General features: G+C 56.3%; 1 protein-coding gene and 1 non-coding gene across 3 annotated transcripts; one reads left to right on the forward strand and one right to left on the reverse strand.

Moving 5' to 3' along the window:
* Positions 1-4,216: 4,216 nt before the first annotated feature.
* Kiaa2013 (KIAA2013 ortholog) lies at positions 4,217-10,539 on the forward strand. Of its 2 annotated transcripts, XM_047522913.1 has the most exons (4): positions 4,217-5,388; positions 7,273-7,571; positions 7,647-8,126; positions 9,860-10,539. In XM_047522913.1, exons 1-4 carry the CDS (start codon positions 4,356-4,358, stop codon positions 9,875-9,877), a joined length of 1,830 nt encoding a protein of 609 aa, XP_047378869.1. In that variant the 5' UTR covers positions 4,217-4,355; the 3' UTR covers positions 9,878-10,539. The 2 variants fall into 2 exon arrangements, with proteins under 2 accessions (XP_047378869.1, XP_047378860.1); XM_047522904.1 differs by having other exon boundaries at positions 7,273-8,126.
* Positions 10,540-17,480: 6,941 nt separating this feature from the next.
* Positions 17,481-17,596, reverse strand: LOC124968919 (U5 spliceosomal RNA). The gene has a single exon (XR_007105887.1). It is a non-coding gene; the product is annotated as a U5 spliceosomal RNA (small nuclear RNA).
* Positions 17,597-18,518: the final 922 nt, after the last annotated feature.

Below are 18,518 nucleotides of genomic sequence, written 5' to 3' on the forward strand. Positions count from 1 at the left end.
GGGGGCGGCGCCGTGCTCCGCCCGCCCCGCAGGGCTGTGCCGCCGAGGTGCGGCGCCGGGCCTCCCCCGGCTGGGGCGGCTCCTGCGCGGGTCCCGGCAGCTCCGGGGTCCTTCCGCCGGCCTCGCTGCTCCAGCGCTCTCACCACCTCCTGGAGGCGGGAGGGACCGGCCACAGTCTCCAGAGCCCAGGCTGCGCCAGTCTGCTTGGTATCCAGCCCCGGCAGCCTCCGCTCGCTCACCTGGAATATAAGCGGAGCTTATGATGGCATCTGTGCGTCGGGGCTCACAGGGTTGGGGGATGACCTGGAGCGCACTTAAAGCGACCCTAGGGACAAGCTGAGAAAGTCAGCTTTTGGGATTTCATTAGTTCTTCCCCAAACCCAAGGGGAGAGGATCTGAGCCTGGGGGACTCAGGGATGTGGAGGGAACCGTGGGGCCCCGGCTGTGGCCCTGCAGGACGCTGGAAATGCAGAAATCCCACTCCCACCCCCAAAAGGAATCACTTAACCTGGCTCCGTGTCTCTGAGAGGCAAACTTCTGAGCCAAGGAAAATCTTGCTTTGGAGGTTAAGCAGCTGATGAGTGAATGAACCAACGAATGAATGAACTGAAAGGCCCAACAAACAACTCAAGGGTCTCCAGTGCAAGGGCTCCTGATCCCCGTGTCAACTTGGGGATCAGCCTCTGGGCGAAGTCCTCCTGTCCTTGGAAGAGACCTCAGAAGGGACCCAGAAGTCTCCTCTGGCAGATTAGACTTGGGCAGGGAGGGCAGGGAGGAATGTGGTGGAGGTCCATGACGTCATAGGCCATGCGTGGGTGCTGCTGTGCCTGCAAAGACACTACTCACAGGACACTGCGGTGTGGTCCCATTCAGTAAAGACACGTTCTTAGGCATGGAGCTACTCATAGAGACACTGCTGGGCCAAAATTACAGTCCAATGTTGCAGTGATTATTTCCAGGTCATAGGATTCTTTAAAACAAGCTCATGTGTGTGTGTGTGTGTGTGATCCATATATCATTTCTAGGTAATTTGCGTGTGTGTGTGTGTGTGTGTGTGTGTGTGTGTGGTGCTGGGGATTGAACCCAGGGCCCTGTGCATGCGAGGCAAGCACTCTATCAACTAAGCTGTATCTCCAGCCCCTTCTAGGTAATTTGTGTTTTCTTATTTCTATTTTTAAAATTTTACAACGAATACGTAGTATTTGTGCAATGGAAACGAAAGGAACACGTATTATTTTTAGGAGACCGTACGATCACGGGGAATCTTGAAGAGCCTCTCACGGCGCAGATTTGCTCATTGTACAGATGGCAGAAGTGAAACTCAGAGTTGACCCTGCAGCAAGCTCAAGGTCGCAAGGCAAGTCAAGAGAAGAGATGTGAGCAGAATGAAGGGCCTCTGCTGCCCAGCTGGGACCCAGGGCTGGGAGTTTCTGCAGCTGGGGACAGTACTTGGTGCCAGAATCCACCGGATGTTTTGAATTCAGGAGGTTGCAGACTGAGATTCCAAACCCTCAAAGGAGGAAATGCAAGGAAGAGCGGGGGACAGGACAAACCAGCCTGTGCTGATTGGTTCCACTTTCAAAGCTCTCTGTCTGGGCAGGCTCACAACAGTCTGCAGTTTGGGCAGTATTGTTCCCATTTGCAAATTGAGGAAACTGGGGCTCAGAGAATCGAAGTACTCAGCTGATCTGGGACCACAGTAGCTTTGGAACCCCGCTCCAACCGCCTGTTCTCTAGAGTTCAATGATGCTGATGGGCCATGGACAGCAAAAAATTCTTTGGCAGTGGTACATGGCCCAAATCCCCAGGATCATCATAAATCAGGAGGGGGAATTATTCTCGGAGGCTGCTGGCCTCCAAGGAGAAAGGATTCACTCTGGCAAAACCTGCCCTCCACTACTTTTGGTATCTGTTTCCTGTTCCCTTGAGCAACCTGAACGTGGTCCAAGCCTCATCCAGGAGGCCTGTCTCTTTAACCAGTGGTGGCCGCCACCCAGATGTTACTCCCTGTACGTGCAACACGTGCTATGGATAGTTAAAGGCGCAGGACTCAGCTTTACAGGGAAGGTGCAGAGACAGCCAGGCCACAGGACAGCGGGCCAGGGCCACAGGGCTTTGCTGGGGTTTAGCCTTTTCTTTTATTCATTTTCTTTGTTGGCCTGAGAAAGAGCCTTAGCTCGGAGGGACAGACATACTCTGTGCTGCCAGATGGACAGTCACCTCCCCCTGGCATTTAACTCCAATAACAACAACAATATTAATAACAACAATAATAATAGTTTTAAAACTGTTCCCTTAAGTTAAAAAAAAAAAATGAAGGTATATGTCATATGCTACAATTTCTATGGAAAGAAAAAAACATATGGATATATCTACAAGCAAATAGAAGATTCTCCAAGGAATCTGGAAGAATATCCAATGAATGGGTGACAGTGGCCGCACGGGAGGAAGGAACTGATTGACTTTTGCACTTCTTGAATTTTGCACTTCTTGAATTTTGCATCATGGACAGGGAGTTGGTGTTTTCTAGTCAAAATAGGCTAAACAATAAACAATCCGTTTAAACCAGACAGTGTGCCAAATGTACCATGGACCAGTCCAGCTGAAGTCTCAGAGCAACCCGACTTTGCCTTATGATCCCCATTTTATGGATGGAAACACAGAGGCCAAGGAAGGTTAGTCAACCCTGCTAGCAAGGGGCAGGGTCAAAGTTCCACACCCAAGCCTGATGCCCAGCCCTTACTCTAGCCCCCTGGCCAGTGGCTATGCAACTCACTGTTGGCTGTGAGCACCGCTCCTACCTGCCTTAGGCTTTTGGAGAGTTGGGGTAAGGAGTTCAGAGCAGAGTGATGGGCCTTTCCTCTGACCTGGGGACTGGCTTCCAGGAATTGTGCCCTGAGAATCATCCCAGAAGTGGACCAAGATAGATGTCTGTTACACCAGCATTTGTAGCAAAAATACTTGTACAGGTTTCCACACCCGAATACTTCCCGTGTGTCTGTATGTCTCACACCACGCTTGCTTTTCCTGCATGAACTTGTCCACCCTCAGAACCACTAGCCTAAAGGCACTGGTCATCCCCATCACACTGAAGGGATGAGGCCCGTCTGGTCTGGTCTTTCACAAAGGGAGGAGGGTGAGAGGGATGGATTTATTGCTTTCTGTAACAGTAGGTCATGGATTCCCATGCATCCGTGGGGATATCCCGCAGGATGTGTGAACTCCCAATAGAATTTAAATTTTTTTTTCCCTCTTGAGATGGGGTCTGGCTGTGTTGCCTGGGCTGGCCTCAAATCTCCTGGGCTCAGCCTCCCCAGTAGCTGGCACTGCAGGTGCACAGCACCGCTCCTGCCCTGATAATATTTAATTTTTTAGATTTTACACATATGTAGGATCAGACAGACAGGCACCTTCCAGCCGGGAGCTGGCCCTCCATCTGAGCAGACATTTCTGTATCTACTCACAGCCCAGAGGAAGCCACCTCAAATGACCCTTCCATTTCCAACTGTGAAAGCTCTGTCTGGCTTTGGAATGTCCACAAACCAAAGTGGAAACAATCGCCCATTGTCCACCTGGTGCTCATGTTGAACTCCTTTCCCAAGATGCAATGTGAAATTTCCTTTTTGCATTGATAATTCACAATTTAAAGGCATTTTAGAAATACGAGATTGTAGTGTCTTATATCATTTGAGTTAAAACTCAAGGTTGACATCAAGAAAAACACTTGGTGTTGTACAGACACTGACAGTCCTGGATCGGATTTGTGTCCCCATCTGGTGTACATACAGCCAGACAGACCAGGAAGAGTTGTCAACAAATATTTCCCAGGAAGTCCTTTCAAATGGTTACTTTTTCAATTTTTGTATTTTTCCGAATGACTCTTTTCTTTTCTTTCTTTTTCTTTTTTTTTTTTTTTTCTTTTCTTTTTTTTTTTTGCAGCGAGGGTCATCAGTTTCACAAACAATGTACTTGTTTAAATTTGGGGGCTGGGGAACCCATCCGTAGCAAACGAGGCCCACCACGTGTTGCGTTTGGCCGTCTCCCGGATTTTTTTTAAGCAAGTGAACTGGACGCCTCCAGGCCCGGGGAGACACGCCTCCTCCTCCGCGCCCCACCCCTTTTCCATCTGTCGCAAAAGAGTCTGCGGCGCTTTACGGCCAGCGTCGTTTGACGGCGGGAGGTAACCGAGGAGGAGGAGGAAGCGGCGGCGGCGGCGGCTGCCTGGGCGGCTGCGGCGGGCGTCGAGGTGGGCGCCGCGGTCCGGGCCGGGGAGTGAGGCGGGGCCGGCCGGGCCGGTGGGCTGGGCGGCGGGCCCGGCGGCCGCCCCCGCGCCGTCGTCCGCGCCTGGCGGCCCGATGTGGCTGCAGCAGCGGCTCAAGGGGCTGCCGGGACTGCTGTCGAGCAGCTGGGCCCGCCGCCTCCTCTGCCTGCTCGGCCTCCTGCTGCTGCTGCTGTGGTTCGCGGGCTCCGGGGCGCGGCGGGCGGCGGGCGGCCTGCACCTGCCGCCCTGGGCCCGGGGCGAGCCGGGCGCCGCCGAGTCCTCTGCCTGCCTGGAGGCGGCCACCCGTGCCTGGCGCGGCCTGCTGGAGCGCGGGGAGGCCGTGCCGCTGGGCCCTGGAGTGCCGGCCCTGGTGGCCAACGGCTTCCTAGCCCTGGACGTGACTGCCAACCGGCTGTGGGTGACTCCTGGCGAGCGGGAGCCCGCCGTGGCACCGGACTTCGTGCCCTTCGTGCAGCTGCGACCGCTGAACGTGCTGGCCGAAGCTGGAGAGGCGGTGCTGCTGCCGCGGGAGGGGCTGCTGCGCCGGGTGCGCTGCCTGCAGCTCGGAAGCCCAGGCTCTGGCCCTGCAGCCGCCGGCCCCGGGCCCGCCTCGGCCTCCGGCCTTGCCGCGGGGTCCGGCCGCGACTGTGTGCTGCTGCAGGAGGACTTTCTGGCGCACCGGGGCCGACCCCACGTCTATCTGCAGCGCATCCAACTCAACAACCCGACGGAGCGCGTGGCCGCGCTGCAGACTGTGGGGCCCACTGCGGGCCCGGTCCCTAAAGCCTTCACCAGCACCCTGGAGAAGATCGGAGATCATCAGTTCCTCCTCTACTCGGGCCGGTCCACACCAGTGCCCACCGGGCGGGTGCACCTGGTGGTGGTGGCTGCCAAAAAACTAGTGAACCGGCTCCAGGTGGCTCCCAAGACGCAGCTGGATGAGACGGTGCTCTGGGTGGTGTATGTCTCAGGCCCCATCAACCCCCAGGTGCTCAAAAGCAAAGCAGCTAAGGAACTGAAGACGCTCCAGGACTTGGCCCGGAAGGAGATGTTGGAGCTCTTGGAGGTGCCAGCAGTCGAGCTACTTCATGACCACCAGCGCCTCTGGGCACAGCTGTTCAGCCCAGGTGAGGCCCACAGTCCACCCTGGATATGTCTCTCCCAGGTCTTCGGAGGGGACACTGAAGGTTAAAACTTAGGCCCGGCATTTGATGGGACGGTCTCTACTTAACCTCGTAGTAGCTGTGTGACCCTGGATTAATGGTCTACCTAACTCAGAGGGTGAGATTGCAGTGAAAACTGAGTGTGAAGGTTGGGTACTGTTATTTGTTCTCATAATGAGGCCTTAATTTGAATAGGTGGAGTTTATAGGGTCTGTTCATAAAGGGTGAAACAGCAGGAGAATCCCAGACCCTCTCCACAGGTATCGTGGTCTGCCTGGGACAGGCCTGGGCTTGGCCTGGCGCTGTGGCTGTGTCTGTTTACAAGGAAGTTGGAGACTGGAACGTTCACGCCAAGTGGAAACTCTCCCCTCCAGTGACTGTTAAGAAAATCCTGTTTGGATGAGAGAGGGATTTTGGTCTCCAGGGTTCCGGTTGTCTGAACTTGTGTGGTTGATTGCTCAGAGACTTTTAGTTCATTGAACAAACATTTATTGAACGCTTCTGCCAGGGCTGTTCTTTGCGTGGGGGAAACAGGCGAGCAGAACAGAGCTCCTGTTCCCTTGGTGCTTCAGTCTGGTTGGTTGGAAGACAGACATTAGGAAAGTGAGATCTAAGTAAGACGCCTTTTGGGATAAAAAGCACTGTAGGGAGGACTGAAAATGAGATGGGCGGCAGTGTGGCATGGGGGCCCCAGCTTAGCTGTCATCTGGGGAGCCGGCTGAGCTCTGAGTGGCAAGAAGCAGCCGGTCATGTGAGTGAGGAGGGTGTCCAGGCTGGAGGCTGCCCTGTGGAGGAGCAGGTGCCGTAAAGCGCCTGCTTGAACTCTGTTCTCAGAGGGATGGGAGCGGGCGGCTCTGAAGGGCCCGGCTGCCTGTGCAGAGTGTAGACCTGTAGGGGCACCTGTGGACGTGTGAGAGGAGGTAAGCGGGGAAGGTAGCTGGAATCAGGACTGTGACCGTGGAGACAGAGAACCGGGCAGGTGCGGATAGTGTGTCGAGGGGGCAGCTGGGACCTGGATTGGCGGTGGGGAGTGAGACCTGGATGGTGACTCCTGAACTTGGGGACTTGAGCATTTGCTTGGAGACAGTTTGGGGAAGGCTTGGTTTGGGGCCAAAAGAGTTCAAACCATGTCAGGTGCAAATGCCTGTCAGGTAGCCAAGTGGAAAGGGCAGAAGAGTGGCGGAGTCTGGAATTTGTTCAAGTTTGGGAGACATCTGTATGATATCCAACATGTGTCTGTGTGACACCCAAATCCAATTTGACACCAGATGACACCAATTTGGGGGATGTCATTTAAAGCTACAGGACTCAGCCAGGTGTGGTGATACACATCTGGAATCTGGAATCCCACAGTGAAGGAGGAGGATTGCCTGGGCATTTTAGCAAGACCCAAATAAAAAACAGCTGGGGATGTAGCTCAGTGGTAGAGCGCTTGCCTGCGTGTGCAAGGCCCTGGGCTCGTCTCCAGTATCACACGCGCAGAGACTAAGTAAAGCTACCAGCCTGGAGAGAGCGGGATGGGAGAAGAGGCCAGGACCAGCCGGGCTCAGAGACTGCCTGCCACGGAGGGTCCTGGTCATGGGGTTGGTGCCATGTGCTATGAGGATATCGTCCTCAGCTCTGGTGGGAGGCCCCACTGCCCTTGGACACGACTTTAGGTTTCAGGCCCACGTGCTCCAGTGGCCACGTAGGGCAGGCGGGTGGATTTCTCCTGGACTCTGGATTTGGGGCACATATCCGTTGTCTTCATCCCTGGGGCCCCAGGCTTCCCTCTGCTGTCCTGACCTCTGCCATCTCTGTGCCCTGGCCACGCCTTCCTCCTTAACCCGCACCTTCGTGGTGTTTCAGGGGTGGAGATGAAGAAGATCACCGACGCCCACACCCCCTCGGGCCTGACGGTCAACCTGACGCTCTACTACATGCTCTCCTGCTCGCCGGCGCCTCTGCTCAGCCCGTCCCTGAGCCACAGGGAGCGAGACCAGATGGAAGCCACCCTCAACTACGAAGACCACTGCTTCAGCGGCCACGCTACCATGCACGCCGAGAACCTGTGGCCGGCCCGGCTGGCCTCGGTGCAGCAGATCCTGCAGCTCTCCGACCTGTGGAAGCTGACCCTCCAGAAGCGCGGCTGCAAGGGGCTGGTGAAGGTGGGCGCCCCGGGCATCCTGCAGGGCATGGTGCTCAGCTTCGGGGGGCTGCAGTTCACGGAGAACCACCTGCAGTTCCAGGCCGACCCCGACGTGCTGCACAATAGCTACGCGCTGCGCGGCATCCGCTACAAGAACGACCACATCGACCTGGCCGTGCTGGCCGACGCCGAGGGCAAGCCCTACCTGCACGTGTCCGTGGAGTCCCGCGGCCAGCCCGTCAAGATCTATGCCTGCGAGGCGGGCTGCCTGGACGACCCCGTGGAGCTGACCGCGGCGCGCGGGGGCCACACCTTCTCAGTCATGGTGACGCAGCCCATCACGCCGCTGCTGTACATCTCCACCGACCTCACGCACCTGCAGGACCTGCGGCACACGCTGCACCTCAAGGCCATCCTGGCGCACGACGAGCACATGGCCCAGCAGGACCCCGGCCTGCCCTTCCTCTTCTGGTTCAGCGTGGCCTCCCTCATCACCCTCTTCCACCTCTTCCTCTTCAAGCTCATCTACAACGAGTACTGCGGGCCCGGCGCCAAGCCCCTCTTCAGGAGCAAGGTAGGACGCTGGCCCTAGAGCGCGCTCGGCGCCATGTCCAGGAGGGGCTGGCGGGCAGGATGGGTGTCCTCCGCTGGTGCCACGGCTCTCACCACCAGACAGCACGTGTGTCGAGAGGCCATCAGGAGTGACCTCCCCGAGGAGGCCTGGGGAAGGCCGTGGAATCCCAGGGGAGCGGAGGAGGCCCCTGGCTTCTGTGGCAGCCGCGGCCCCGCCAACCTAGGCATTTAAAAATAACAGACCCTTAGCAAAGCAAAACGCTGACCCGGGTGGACATGGAGCCCTCTCTGAACTGCTGGTGCCCGTCCCCACCCCAGGGCCCGCCCATCACCTGAGAGGTCCTTGCCTCTGTGTGGGCCTGTCGGTAGGGCCCTCTGGTCAGCACAGGACAGGGTGCACCTCTCCTGTCTCCTGAAACGTCTTTGCCCCAGAAAGCTGGGATTTTGACCCGAATGGCACTGTCACCTGGGGTAACCGTGGTGTCTCTTGGTGGGTGAGGCCGCCTCCTCTGCCTGCGGCCACCTCCATGCTTTCTTCAGGGCCTTGGGAGAATAGCCAGAGGGACCCGGGTCAGCAGCCAGGGAAGGAAGTGTCCAGAGGGACTGAGCTCTCCCTGCGGCGCTCCTCCCACATCCCTGCACCCCTGCCCGCTCCTCCCCAGCTCCCCCCCCCACCCGCCTGCCTCTCTGCCCTCTCCCCTCTCTCCCCTCCCTCCCCTCCCCTCTCCTCTCTCTTCCTCTCTCCCCTCCCCTCCCCTCTCCACTCTCTTCCTCTCTCCTCTCCCTTCCACTCACCTGCTCCTCCCCTCTCCCTTCCCCCCTCCTCTCCCCTTTTCCCCTACCTCTCCCCTCTCCTCCCCTCCCCTCCCCTTCCCTTCCCTTCCCTCTCCTCTCCTCCTCTCCCCTCTGCTCCCTTCCTCCCCTCCCTTCCACCCACCTGCTCCTCCCCATCTTCTCCTCCCTCCCCTCCCCTCTCCTCTCCTCCCCTCTCCTTCCCCCTCCCTCTGTTCCCTCCCCTTCCCTTCCCTCTCCCTTCCTCTCTCCTCCCCTTCCCTTCCCTTCCCTCTCTTCTCCTCTCCCCTCTCTTCTCCTCTCCCCTCTGCTCCTTCCTCCCCTCCCCTCCCTTTGCACCCTTGCTTCTCCTGATGGGTAGAGAGCCCAAGACCCATGCAGGTGACTTGCCCGTCATGCCCCAGGAGGAGCTTTGTGGCTACGGCTTCCTGTTTCCACCCAGGGCTGGACTGGCCAAGGAAGCAGTGCCTGACTGCAGGGGAAGGTGGAGGCAGGTCCGAGTTCTTGTGCTGGAAGAACCTGTAGATCAAAAGCCACGTGCCACAGGCACCCAGAGCCACCGCTTGGTCACTGGTGGGAAAGGGCCACACCGGCACTGTGGGGTCTGCAGCCTCTGTCCAGCAGGCTGCTGCTTAGCCCTCCTGACCAGTGGCTTCTCTGTACTTGGCTCCTCAGACAGTCTGGACGTGGGCCAAGCTGCCTCCGTGGGGACCTGACCTTGTCCTCCCTAGTGCTCCAACTGGGCGGCGCCGGAGCAGAGGAACCCCAGGGGTCACAGGCCACTGAGCCGTGGTGACTAGCCTGGTGCTGGTCAGGACCTGCCTGTAGGCTGGGTCTGAGCCTGGTGGGGGTCACCAGGGTCGCCTCATGCCTGCCACCCTGGTGCTCTAGCTGGCCACGGGTGGCAGTGGACAGTAATTCCTTGTTTTATAAATTGAACAGGAAGACCCCAGTGTCTGAGGGAACTGCGCGTCCTGCTTTCTGCCACCGTTTGCACAAGACACCATCTGCTGCTACAGACAAGGGATCCTTCGGAAGCACCTACCCTTTGTGCCTTGTGGGGGACAGTGACGCAGAAGCGCTTGTGGGCACCAGCTCGCATTGGAAGGAACGAGTGTCCCGGGCGGGGGGGCAGTGGACCTGTAAGCCTTCCACTCAATAAAGTGAACCTGGCAGAGCGTACTTGAACTTGAACTCACTCCTTCCACACCCCCTTCTCTTTCCCAGGAAATAGACCCTCTTTTGAAAAGACTTGTTTAGGAAAATGGTGTTCTTCCTGATTTCACGTGTTCTTTCCTTGAATGAACTTCTAATTTATTTTGGTTGCGATCTGCTGGATGGTTTGCATCCGAGGTAGGCGGTGAGCGGTGCCCCTTCCTCTGGAGGCCCGCGTAGCCCTGGGGCTGGGGCTGGGCCCCTGGCGGCCGTCCCTCCCACTGGAGAGCACGGGTGCCACCTGTTCTCCGGCTGCACCCGCCTCCCTGTCACAAGCCTGTGGCGACCTGTGGTTTTGTACTTTTGGGCTTCGGGGGAGGTGTTTAACTTTCTAGCAATTGGTGATTGTTTGGTTTTGAAATACCAAAGCTTTTTTGTTGTTTTTAAATAAATCTCTTTGAAACTTCCACGACTGGTCTGTGTGTGTCCCAGCCCTGGTCCAGCCCTGGTCCAGCCCTGGTCCGCTCCTCTCCCCTGCGCCCCACTGGACTGCTGGGTGGCCTGAAGCAGGACACTCGCCTCACCAAGCCCTGCAGGCCAAGGAGGCAGCCCAGGCTGTGCTGCTGGCCACCTTGCAGCTGCAGGATGTTGGGACGCCTTCAGCCCTGCTGTCCCCAGAGCCCAGGTGCCCGGCCTGGGTTTTTCTAGCCACAGGACAGCAGCAGCAAAGGGCCACTGCTGGTTCACAGAAGCGAAGGTCGGGCCCTCGCCTCTGCGAGGAGGGAGCCGCCATCCCCTGGACACAGACCTGGCAGTCCACTCGGTTTCCCAGACTGCGCGGTAGCAGCAGAGGCGCCTCGCCCGGCGGGTGGTGGGGAGGAAGGGAGAACCCCGCTCTGCTGCCGGCCGCCTGGGCTCCTCCCGCTCCTGTGGCTGGTGCGGAGCTCGGCAGGCATCTCCCGGACGTGGCTGTGGCCGCGTGCCTGACTCGGTGGGAACGGGGCAGAGCCGGGTGTCCTGGTGTGACTTGCCTGCCAGTTGCCCCACGGAGCTGGAAGCCGCTAGACCGGGAGCGGCCACGCTTGGTGACTGACCGCTGTACCGAGCGGGGTGTGAACGCGAACCCGGGAGCCCAGAGCCTGAGGGATGCCTGCTAAGGACTGGGTGTCAATCAGCCGAGGTCGGAGGTCACAGCTCGCATCCAAGCCCCCGGCCCCGGGAGGAGGCTGGGTCACGGCCCCACTCAGACGAGGCAACGGGCCTGGCCCAGGATACCCTGTCCGAGGCCACACAGCCTGGCCGGAGGTGCGCCTGTCTCCACCCGGCTCCCGCCCTGCTGCGTTCCCGGGTGGCTTCTGCAGGGCAGCTCCGTGCCAGGCACTCGGCAGGGCCGCCAGCATGGCTTCCGGGCAGAGCGGAGGGGCTGCTGGCCGCTGACCTGAGTGGGCCAGCTCTCCCGCAGGCTTGTGGGCCAGAGCAAGGCCCTCCACAGACCCCACCATGCTGGTACCCTGGCTGCAGACGCCCAGTCTCCAGAACTGTGAGGGACACGTTTCTGTGGCTCTTAAGGCACCCACCTGTTCTGGAAGCCAGAAATGACAAAGTGCATTCCTCCAGCCGAGGTGACAACAAGTCAAGAATAGAGGCACCCAGGATCTCAGGTGAAGAAGCAGCCTCGGGGCTTTTCCAGCTCAAGGGTCAGCCGCTTCAAGGGACCTGGGGACCCTTGGGAGCGTTGGTGAGATTTCCGTCACTGTTACAAAATACCTGAGGAAATCCGCTTGAAAGGAGGAAGGCTTGTTTTGGTCCCTGGTCGGCTGGTGCTAGTGCTCTCGGGCCAGGTGAGGCGGCACAGCGTGGCAAGAGTTCCTGGTGGAGCAGACGCTCACCTCGTGTGGCTGGGAAGAGAGGCCACCCCCGCAGTGACCTCGCTCCGGAAGTTTCCACCACCTCCCAACAGTGCCGCGTGCTGGTGACCCAGCCTCCACACAGGTCTCTGGGACACTCGGGGTCTAAACCACGGCAAATGCAGGTCCCTGTGTCCCCGAGGCGAGGGTCTGGCTTGCCTTAGCTTTTCCTCACTTTAAAATTAAGAACAAGCCCTTCTGCATGCCGGGCCCTGGCCCTCAGGAGCCCCGCTCCTCAGCAGCAGTGGCCCGGGCTTGGCCAGTCTGGTCAGGGGTCTGGCAACCGGGCAGCTACCCCGCCTGCCCTCCCTGTAGAGAGGCAGCCCAAGGCGGAGGAGGCCCGCGGCTGAGCGGCAGCCTCGCCCTGCACGAGGGACCTTGGCTGGGCACTCCTGCTCCTGGGCGACGCTCCCCGGACTTCGTCCAGTGGACGCCTCACGTGACTCGTGTATTTCAGCAAATGTCCACTGAGACTCTTCAGGCAGGCCCTCGGGGAGGCCACGCCCGAGGAGCAGCTGCCGTGTGCCTGGGACTCTGCCAGCTTAGGTTCCATGAAGGCAATGGCGCTATCTGTGCTTTTCATCGGGGCGCCAGGAATCTGCTGGTGGAATTCTGTTTTTATATATCATGCCATTAAACCCTTATGTTTCTATCAGGACTTTGGGCCATCGCAAGTGACAGAGAAATTCCTGATAACTGACTTAAGCAGAACGGAAAGTGTTGGTCCACATGTCAGTGTAGTCCAGTGGGAGCTTCAGGTGCGGTTTGATCCAGGACTCAAGTGACTTCGGTGGGAGCGATTCTTAGCCCTGCTCCCTGTTAGGTCAGCTTCATCTTCAGACTGGCTACCCTGTCCCTTTCGGTAACAGAAATGGCCTGATGGCCTCCAAGCATCAACTCCAAAGGAGTCCAAGTCCCAGCACCCCTACCCAAAGCAACGAGGCCCACCTCTGATTGGACAGTTCAACCTCGAGTGATCACTGTGGCCATTACATATGTAAATTAGGTCAGAGCAAGAGGACACCCCAGCCCTGGGATGACAGTCACAGGAGAAAGGCGTTTCCCACAGGGAAGTGTGGACGCTGGTGAGGATAGAGGGGAGATGGGGGCTCAGGGCAGAGCGCGGCCTCCCACGTGCCAGGCAAGCTGAGCTTCCTTCCCCTCCAGACGAGGAGAGTGAGGGTCTGAGGTGACCTCACTCGCCCAAGTCCCACCGCTGAGGAGTCGGGATGTGCTCCCAGGTGTGTCCAGCTGCAGAGCCGGGCGTTCGCACTGCTAGCCCCATCGTGGGACCTGTTTCCAAGGGCGCCCACACCTTGTGTCCTGAGCAGCACCGGTTCTGCCAGGCGGGGGCGACACCCCATTCACCCAGGGCTGTCTGCGCAGGGCGGGCCCCAGAGCCTCGGAGAGACAGTCGGTGGGACACTGGCAGACGGTGCCCCATGCCAGCTCCTGACTGAGGTGGGAGCTCGGCCCTGGGCATGGCTGGTCACTCGCTGGACTGAAATGTGGACAGGGACAGACACGGCTGCCCTCACGGCACGTGTCCACGGGGAGACGAGCAGAGCCGGGCTGAGGGAGCAGGTGGCTGGTACCTAGCCCTGCAGGACCCGGGTGACACTCCGGCTGGAACGGGAGGGAGGTGGGAGCCTCAAGACTGTTCCCAGCCGAGAGCAGCACCTGCCTGCCTGCAGCTCGGCCCTGCCCAGAGAGCCCGGCCGCCCACACCTCTGGCCTCAGGGCAGGGAGCTCTGGACTCATGTGGACTGACAACTGAGGGACTACCCCCTTCTCCTCTGAGCAGGGTCAGTCAAGGGTTCAGCCTCCTCCTAACCCAGAGGATGATTTGAGCCTGGCGTGGTGGCACGCGCCTGAAATCCCAGTGACTCAGGAGGCTGAGGCAGGAGGATCACAAGTTTGAGGCCAGCCTCAACTTAGTAACAACTTAGCAAGGCCCTCAGCTACCCAGTGAGAATCTGTTTCAAAATGAAAAAATCAAAAGGTCTTGGGAGGTGGCTCAGGAGTAGAACACCCCCGGGGTGAGTCCCCGGTACCAACCAAGCAGCCACCCCCCAAAAACAAAGAGAAGAGTTTACCTCCCGGTTCCAGAAAGCAGAACCAGCGAAGAAGGGAGAGATGGCAGGGCGGTCAGAAGGAAGGCCGGGTGGGGCCTTGGCGGGTCCCTGCCCAGTGGGGGCCTGGGAAGGGCGGTGGCTTCTCTCGGAACAGGACTGGCAGGTCCCTAAGTGGCACCCGGGAGGTGGCCCTGAGCGCCCGGCTGGGTGGGGCGGGGTCCTGAGGCCCTTCCCCCGGTCAGCATCAGGGTGACCTCAGTCGGGTGAGCCCAACATTCACGGCCTTCGTTCCCACCTGTAAAATGGGCCTAATGACACCTGAACTGCACAGAGTGGCTGGGCCTCCCCCTAATGACCGCGTGCGAAGGCCGTGCTCAGCAGACTCGGGCTCCTACCCACCGCAGGGGCCTCGCCACCCACACACGGCGCAGGCCGCAGACCCGGGACGGAAAGCCCTGTCTGTGGAAGCCCCGGCCTCTGAGGAGGCCCCGCCTCTCCTCCCTTTCTCTGATCTGAGGCTGGAACCCGAGGCCAGCGCCCACTGCTGAGCGGTGCCCCCGCCTTCACTCGGCCCCGACGGCAGGGGCCCCAATAGTTTTGCTTTTTCCAATGCTGGGGATCAACCCAGGGGCTTTACTACTGAGCCACGTCCCAGCCTTTATTTTTTTTAATATCTTTTTTAGTTTCCACGGGACCCTTTACTTATTTATTTATATGTGTGCTAAGCACAACCCCAGTCCCAGCGTTCAGTTTTCACTGTGACCAAGGTCTTGCTAAGTTGTCCAGACTGGCCTCGATCTCGCCATTCTCCCGCCTCAGCCTCCAGCCTCAGCCTCCCGCGTTGCTGGGATCACAGGTGTGCCCCACTGCACTGGGCCACTGTCACAGACAGGAATCACAGACATGTTCTTGACACATCCCAGTTGTCAGGAGTATCTTTAAATGTCGCTCATGCTCATTGCGACCTTGATATGATGGTAGTCATCACAAGTTCAACAAGGCCAGCCTCAGCAACTTAGTGAGACCCTGTCTCAAAAAAAAAAAAAAAAAAAATATATATATATATATGCATATTATTTATATATATTATATATTATTATTTACATATATTATATATATTAAGGACTAGGAATGTAGCTCAGTGGTAAATTGCCCCTGGGCTAAATCCCTACTACATAAATAAGTAAATAAATAAATAAATAAATACATAAAAACAATAAAATAAAAATAAAATAATAAAAATGTATTCAGAAGCGTTCAGCGACAGACCCTGCTGGGCACGCATGAGTGGATCCACAGGTACGGTGAACCTCGACTCACCCAACACCCAGGACCACCGAGGCTGAGACCTCTGCTCGCCTCGCGCTGCCCACTTCTCCCCAAATCGTTTTGAGGTAAATCCAAGAAAACACCCCTTCCATGTAGATATTTCTGTTCATTCCTCTAAAACAGAAGGGTGCAGACAACCAACCCCAATAACCACAGTATGACACACATGCCAAGAAATCAAGGGTGATTCCTCCATATCGTCAAATATCCAGACGCAGTTTACTAATGCGGCCGTCTCATAAACGTGACCTGTGTGAAAAACAGTGAGTTCGGACGGGCTCCAGGCGGGTGCAGCCCGCTGGTGTGGCCCTCGGCCTGACCCTCAGCACCGTGCGGGGCGGGAAGCCTGAGTCTCCACCTACATTCACCAGTCTTCACAGTAATGAACAGGTTCTCCAGCATCTTATGCTCCAGATCAGTTAGGTTTTTATTTTTATTTTTGTTTTCAGGATTTTTATGAACTCAATGATTTAAACATGCTTGTTGTGAACTCAAGGATTTAAATGTATCTGATATGTTTTGAACCCTTGCATTTATTAATCTCAATGGTCAGACGATACCGCCTTTGCCCCGCAGGCGCCCCTTCAAGTTGGCATACATCCCAGCTCATGCCAATCATCTTCCCAAGCAGCCAGGCTTCCTTCAAATGAGGCAGTGGTATTTGGAGGCCAAAATTTGGGTGTTCCTTATACTGGGTTGTTTTTATTTAAGTTGTTTTGCAAGAGATTGAACCCAGGGCCTTGCACGTGCTGGGGAGGTGCTCTACCACTAAGCTACATCCCCAGTCCGTACACTGGGTTATTTTATTTTTAAATTTTTTTATAATTGATTGCTTTGGTGCTTTCTTGTTGAGTTCTCTAAATATGAGTTGAGTTCTTAGTTGTAGATGGACACAATACCTTTATTTATTCATTTATTTTCACGTGGTGCTGAGAATCGAACCCATGCCTCACACATGCTAGGCTCTACCACTGAGCCCCAGCCCCAGCCCCATGCTGGGTTATTTTTAAGAAATGCTTTCATAACTATTTCAGTATAACTGGTCATTTTGTAACCTGATGTGCTTTATTAATTTAAAAAGGTCCCTGTGCCATAGAAGTCCCTAGCACAAACAAGGTTATGCCCCTGCTTAGGGGTATTAAAGGTCTCAAGAGCAAAAGAAAGCAGTGGCCACCAGCAGTTAGTCATGATTGGACACTGTAATCTCCAACCTTTCAGTAGCTGGACTGGGCCTCCCTTCTCTGTTAGAATAGGGTTTGGGACCAATGCAGCAGGGCTGGGCTATGGTAAGGGCCTCTGGACCCTCCAGCCTGGGCTTACTGCACCAGAGAGGAGTCGTTTCAGGGCCAGTACAGACCTATTACCCAGGCACTGGCCTCTCTACTTAGGAAGGGGAGACCTGGAGGAGAAATGGAGCTCACACAGGAAACTCCGAGGTGATTCCCTCTGGCCTTTACTGGGACAGACAGTGCTAGTTTCCCCACTCCCAGTATTGTGCCCGCTAGAATCTAGCATCCCTGGCTGGCTTTCTGGCTGCCGAGAGGAAAGACTACACTCCGCAGCACCCCACGGAGCTGGGTGAGGCCATGGGACTAAGTTCTGGCCAAAGAAATTGGTCAGAAAGGAGCTCGGGTTGTAACTCAGTGGCAGAGCCCTTGCCGAGCGCATGGGAGGAACTATGTCCGTCTACAACTAAAGAAAGAAATTGGTTAGAAAACTCACATTGCCTTGAGTCTAACTAAACCCATTATAGCCACACCAAATAAATGCCTTTCTCAAGTTTCTTACCCACAACGGAGGGCCTCCTTCTAGTTTCAAGGTAAGTCATCCCACCCCGCCCGCAAAAAAAAAAAAAAAAAAAGAAGGCCGCTAAGCTTCACAGTAAGTGCTACACCGAGAGCCACCGTCAGGAAAGCTGGGGCTTTGTCACGCTCAGAGAATACACTGTGCCCGCCCCGAGGCCATCCACCAATGTCGCCGTGAGTGTGAAAAACCCCCACCTACCACCCGCACCTACTTAGATGAATGCTAAGGACTTTAGAAAACACAAGTCCTCTCGGCAGAGCAAGCTTTAACTATTTTTTAACCACCGTTATTAGCCCTGCAAGAGCAAGGCCTCAAAAAATTGGTTTAAGACTCAGAGTTGTTCCTCTCCACGGAAATCTTTAGTAAAAGGCGAAAGATTTATACGATCTGAAGAGAAACCAGAGTATGACCACTTCTCTCCGCAAACAGTCCTCGGGTTACTACTATGCCTAGTACCCTAAGGGTGACTCCGCGGTCACAGGAGTTAGTGATACTACCTTTTTCTACACAAATAATAAAGCATAAATGTACTTTTCGAGAAAATATGGATCATGGCAAAAGGAAAATCTAGCGATTTAAAGTAGGAAAAAAAAAAAATTACTTGGTGTGCAATGCATTATGGGTATGCAAATGAGCTCTATCGTCAGATGGCGGTTACCGGAAATACCTTAAATGGTTGGTGCCTTTTTGCGCTAGGCTAGGACTCCACCAGGGGGCAGGAGGGAGTCCAGACAGACCCGTCTGTGGATCGCAGCCCCGTGCAACCAGGAAAGCCTGGCTTTGCTTCTGTTTTTGTTTTCTGGGGATCCTGGCGGTTGAACCCAGAGGCGCTTCTACCACTGGGAGCCACCTTCGTATTTTTTATTTTGGGACGGGGTCTCGCTAAGTTACTGAGGCTTTTGATTTTGTTTTATAACTGGCACTCTGCACTCTAAATAATTTCTTTTGAACTTAAGAAACAGAGAGAGAGAGAGAGAGAGAGAGAGAGGGAGGGAGGGAGGGAGAGAGAGGTGTGTGTGGGGGGGTGGAAGCTTGAGTCCGGCAGTGGCACACACCTGTAATCTGAGGAGACTGAGGCAGGAGGATCCGAGTTGGAGGCCAGCCTCAGAAACTTAGCGAGAGTGGGTTCTCTCAGAGAGGAGAGGGCCAGCATGCCTCTCCTGCCCTCCAGTTTTATTGGGGTCCCAAGGAAGTTTCCAGAGCGTCTCACCCAAGTCCACCTCTTGACTTTTGACTTGAAGCAGAGCAACATCAGACTTTCAAGTCCCTGCTGCTGTGACCACTCTGGGTCACTTTGGCCCATGCTTACTGATTTCATGGTTGGGGGAA

The sequence above is a fragment of the Sciurus carolinensis genome, chromosome 1, assembly GCF_902686445.1.
Source record: "Sciurus carolinensis chromosome 1, mSciCar1.2, whole genome shotgun sequence".
Lineage (NCBI taxonomy): Eukaryota > Metazoa > Chordata > Mammalia > Rodentia > Sciuridae > Sciurus > Sciurus carolinensis.

Coding starts and splice junctions, on each gene's coding strand:
- Kiaa2013 (XM_047522904.1), top strand. CDS start 4,356: ATGTGGCTGCAGCAGCGGCTCAAGGGGCTGCCGGGACTGCTGTCGAGC. Junction 5,389..7,272: donor GGCACAGCTGTTCAGCCCAG/GTGAGGCCCACA, acceptor GTGGTGTTTCAG/GGGTGGAGATGAAGAAGATC.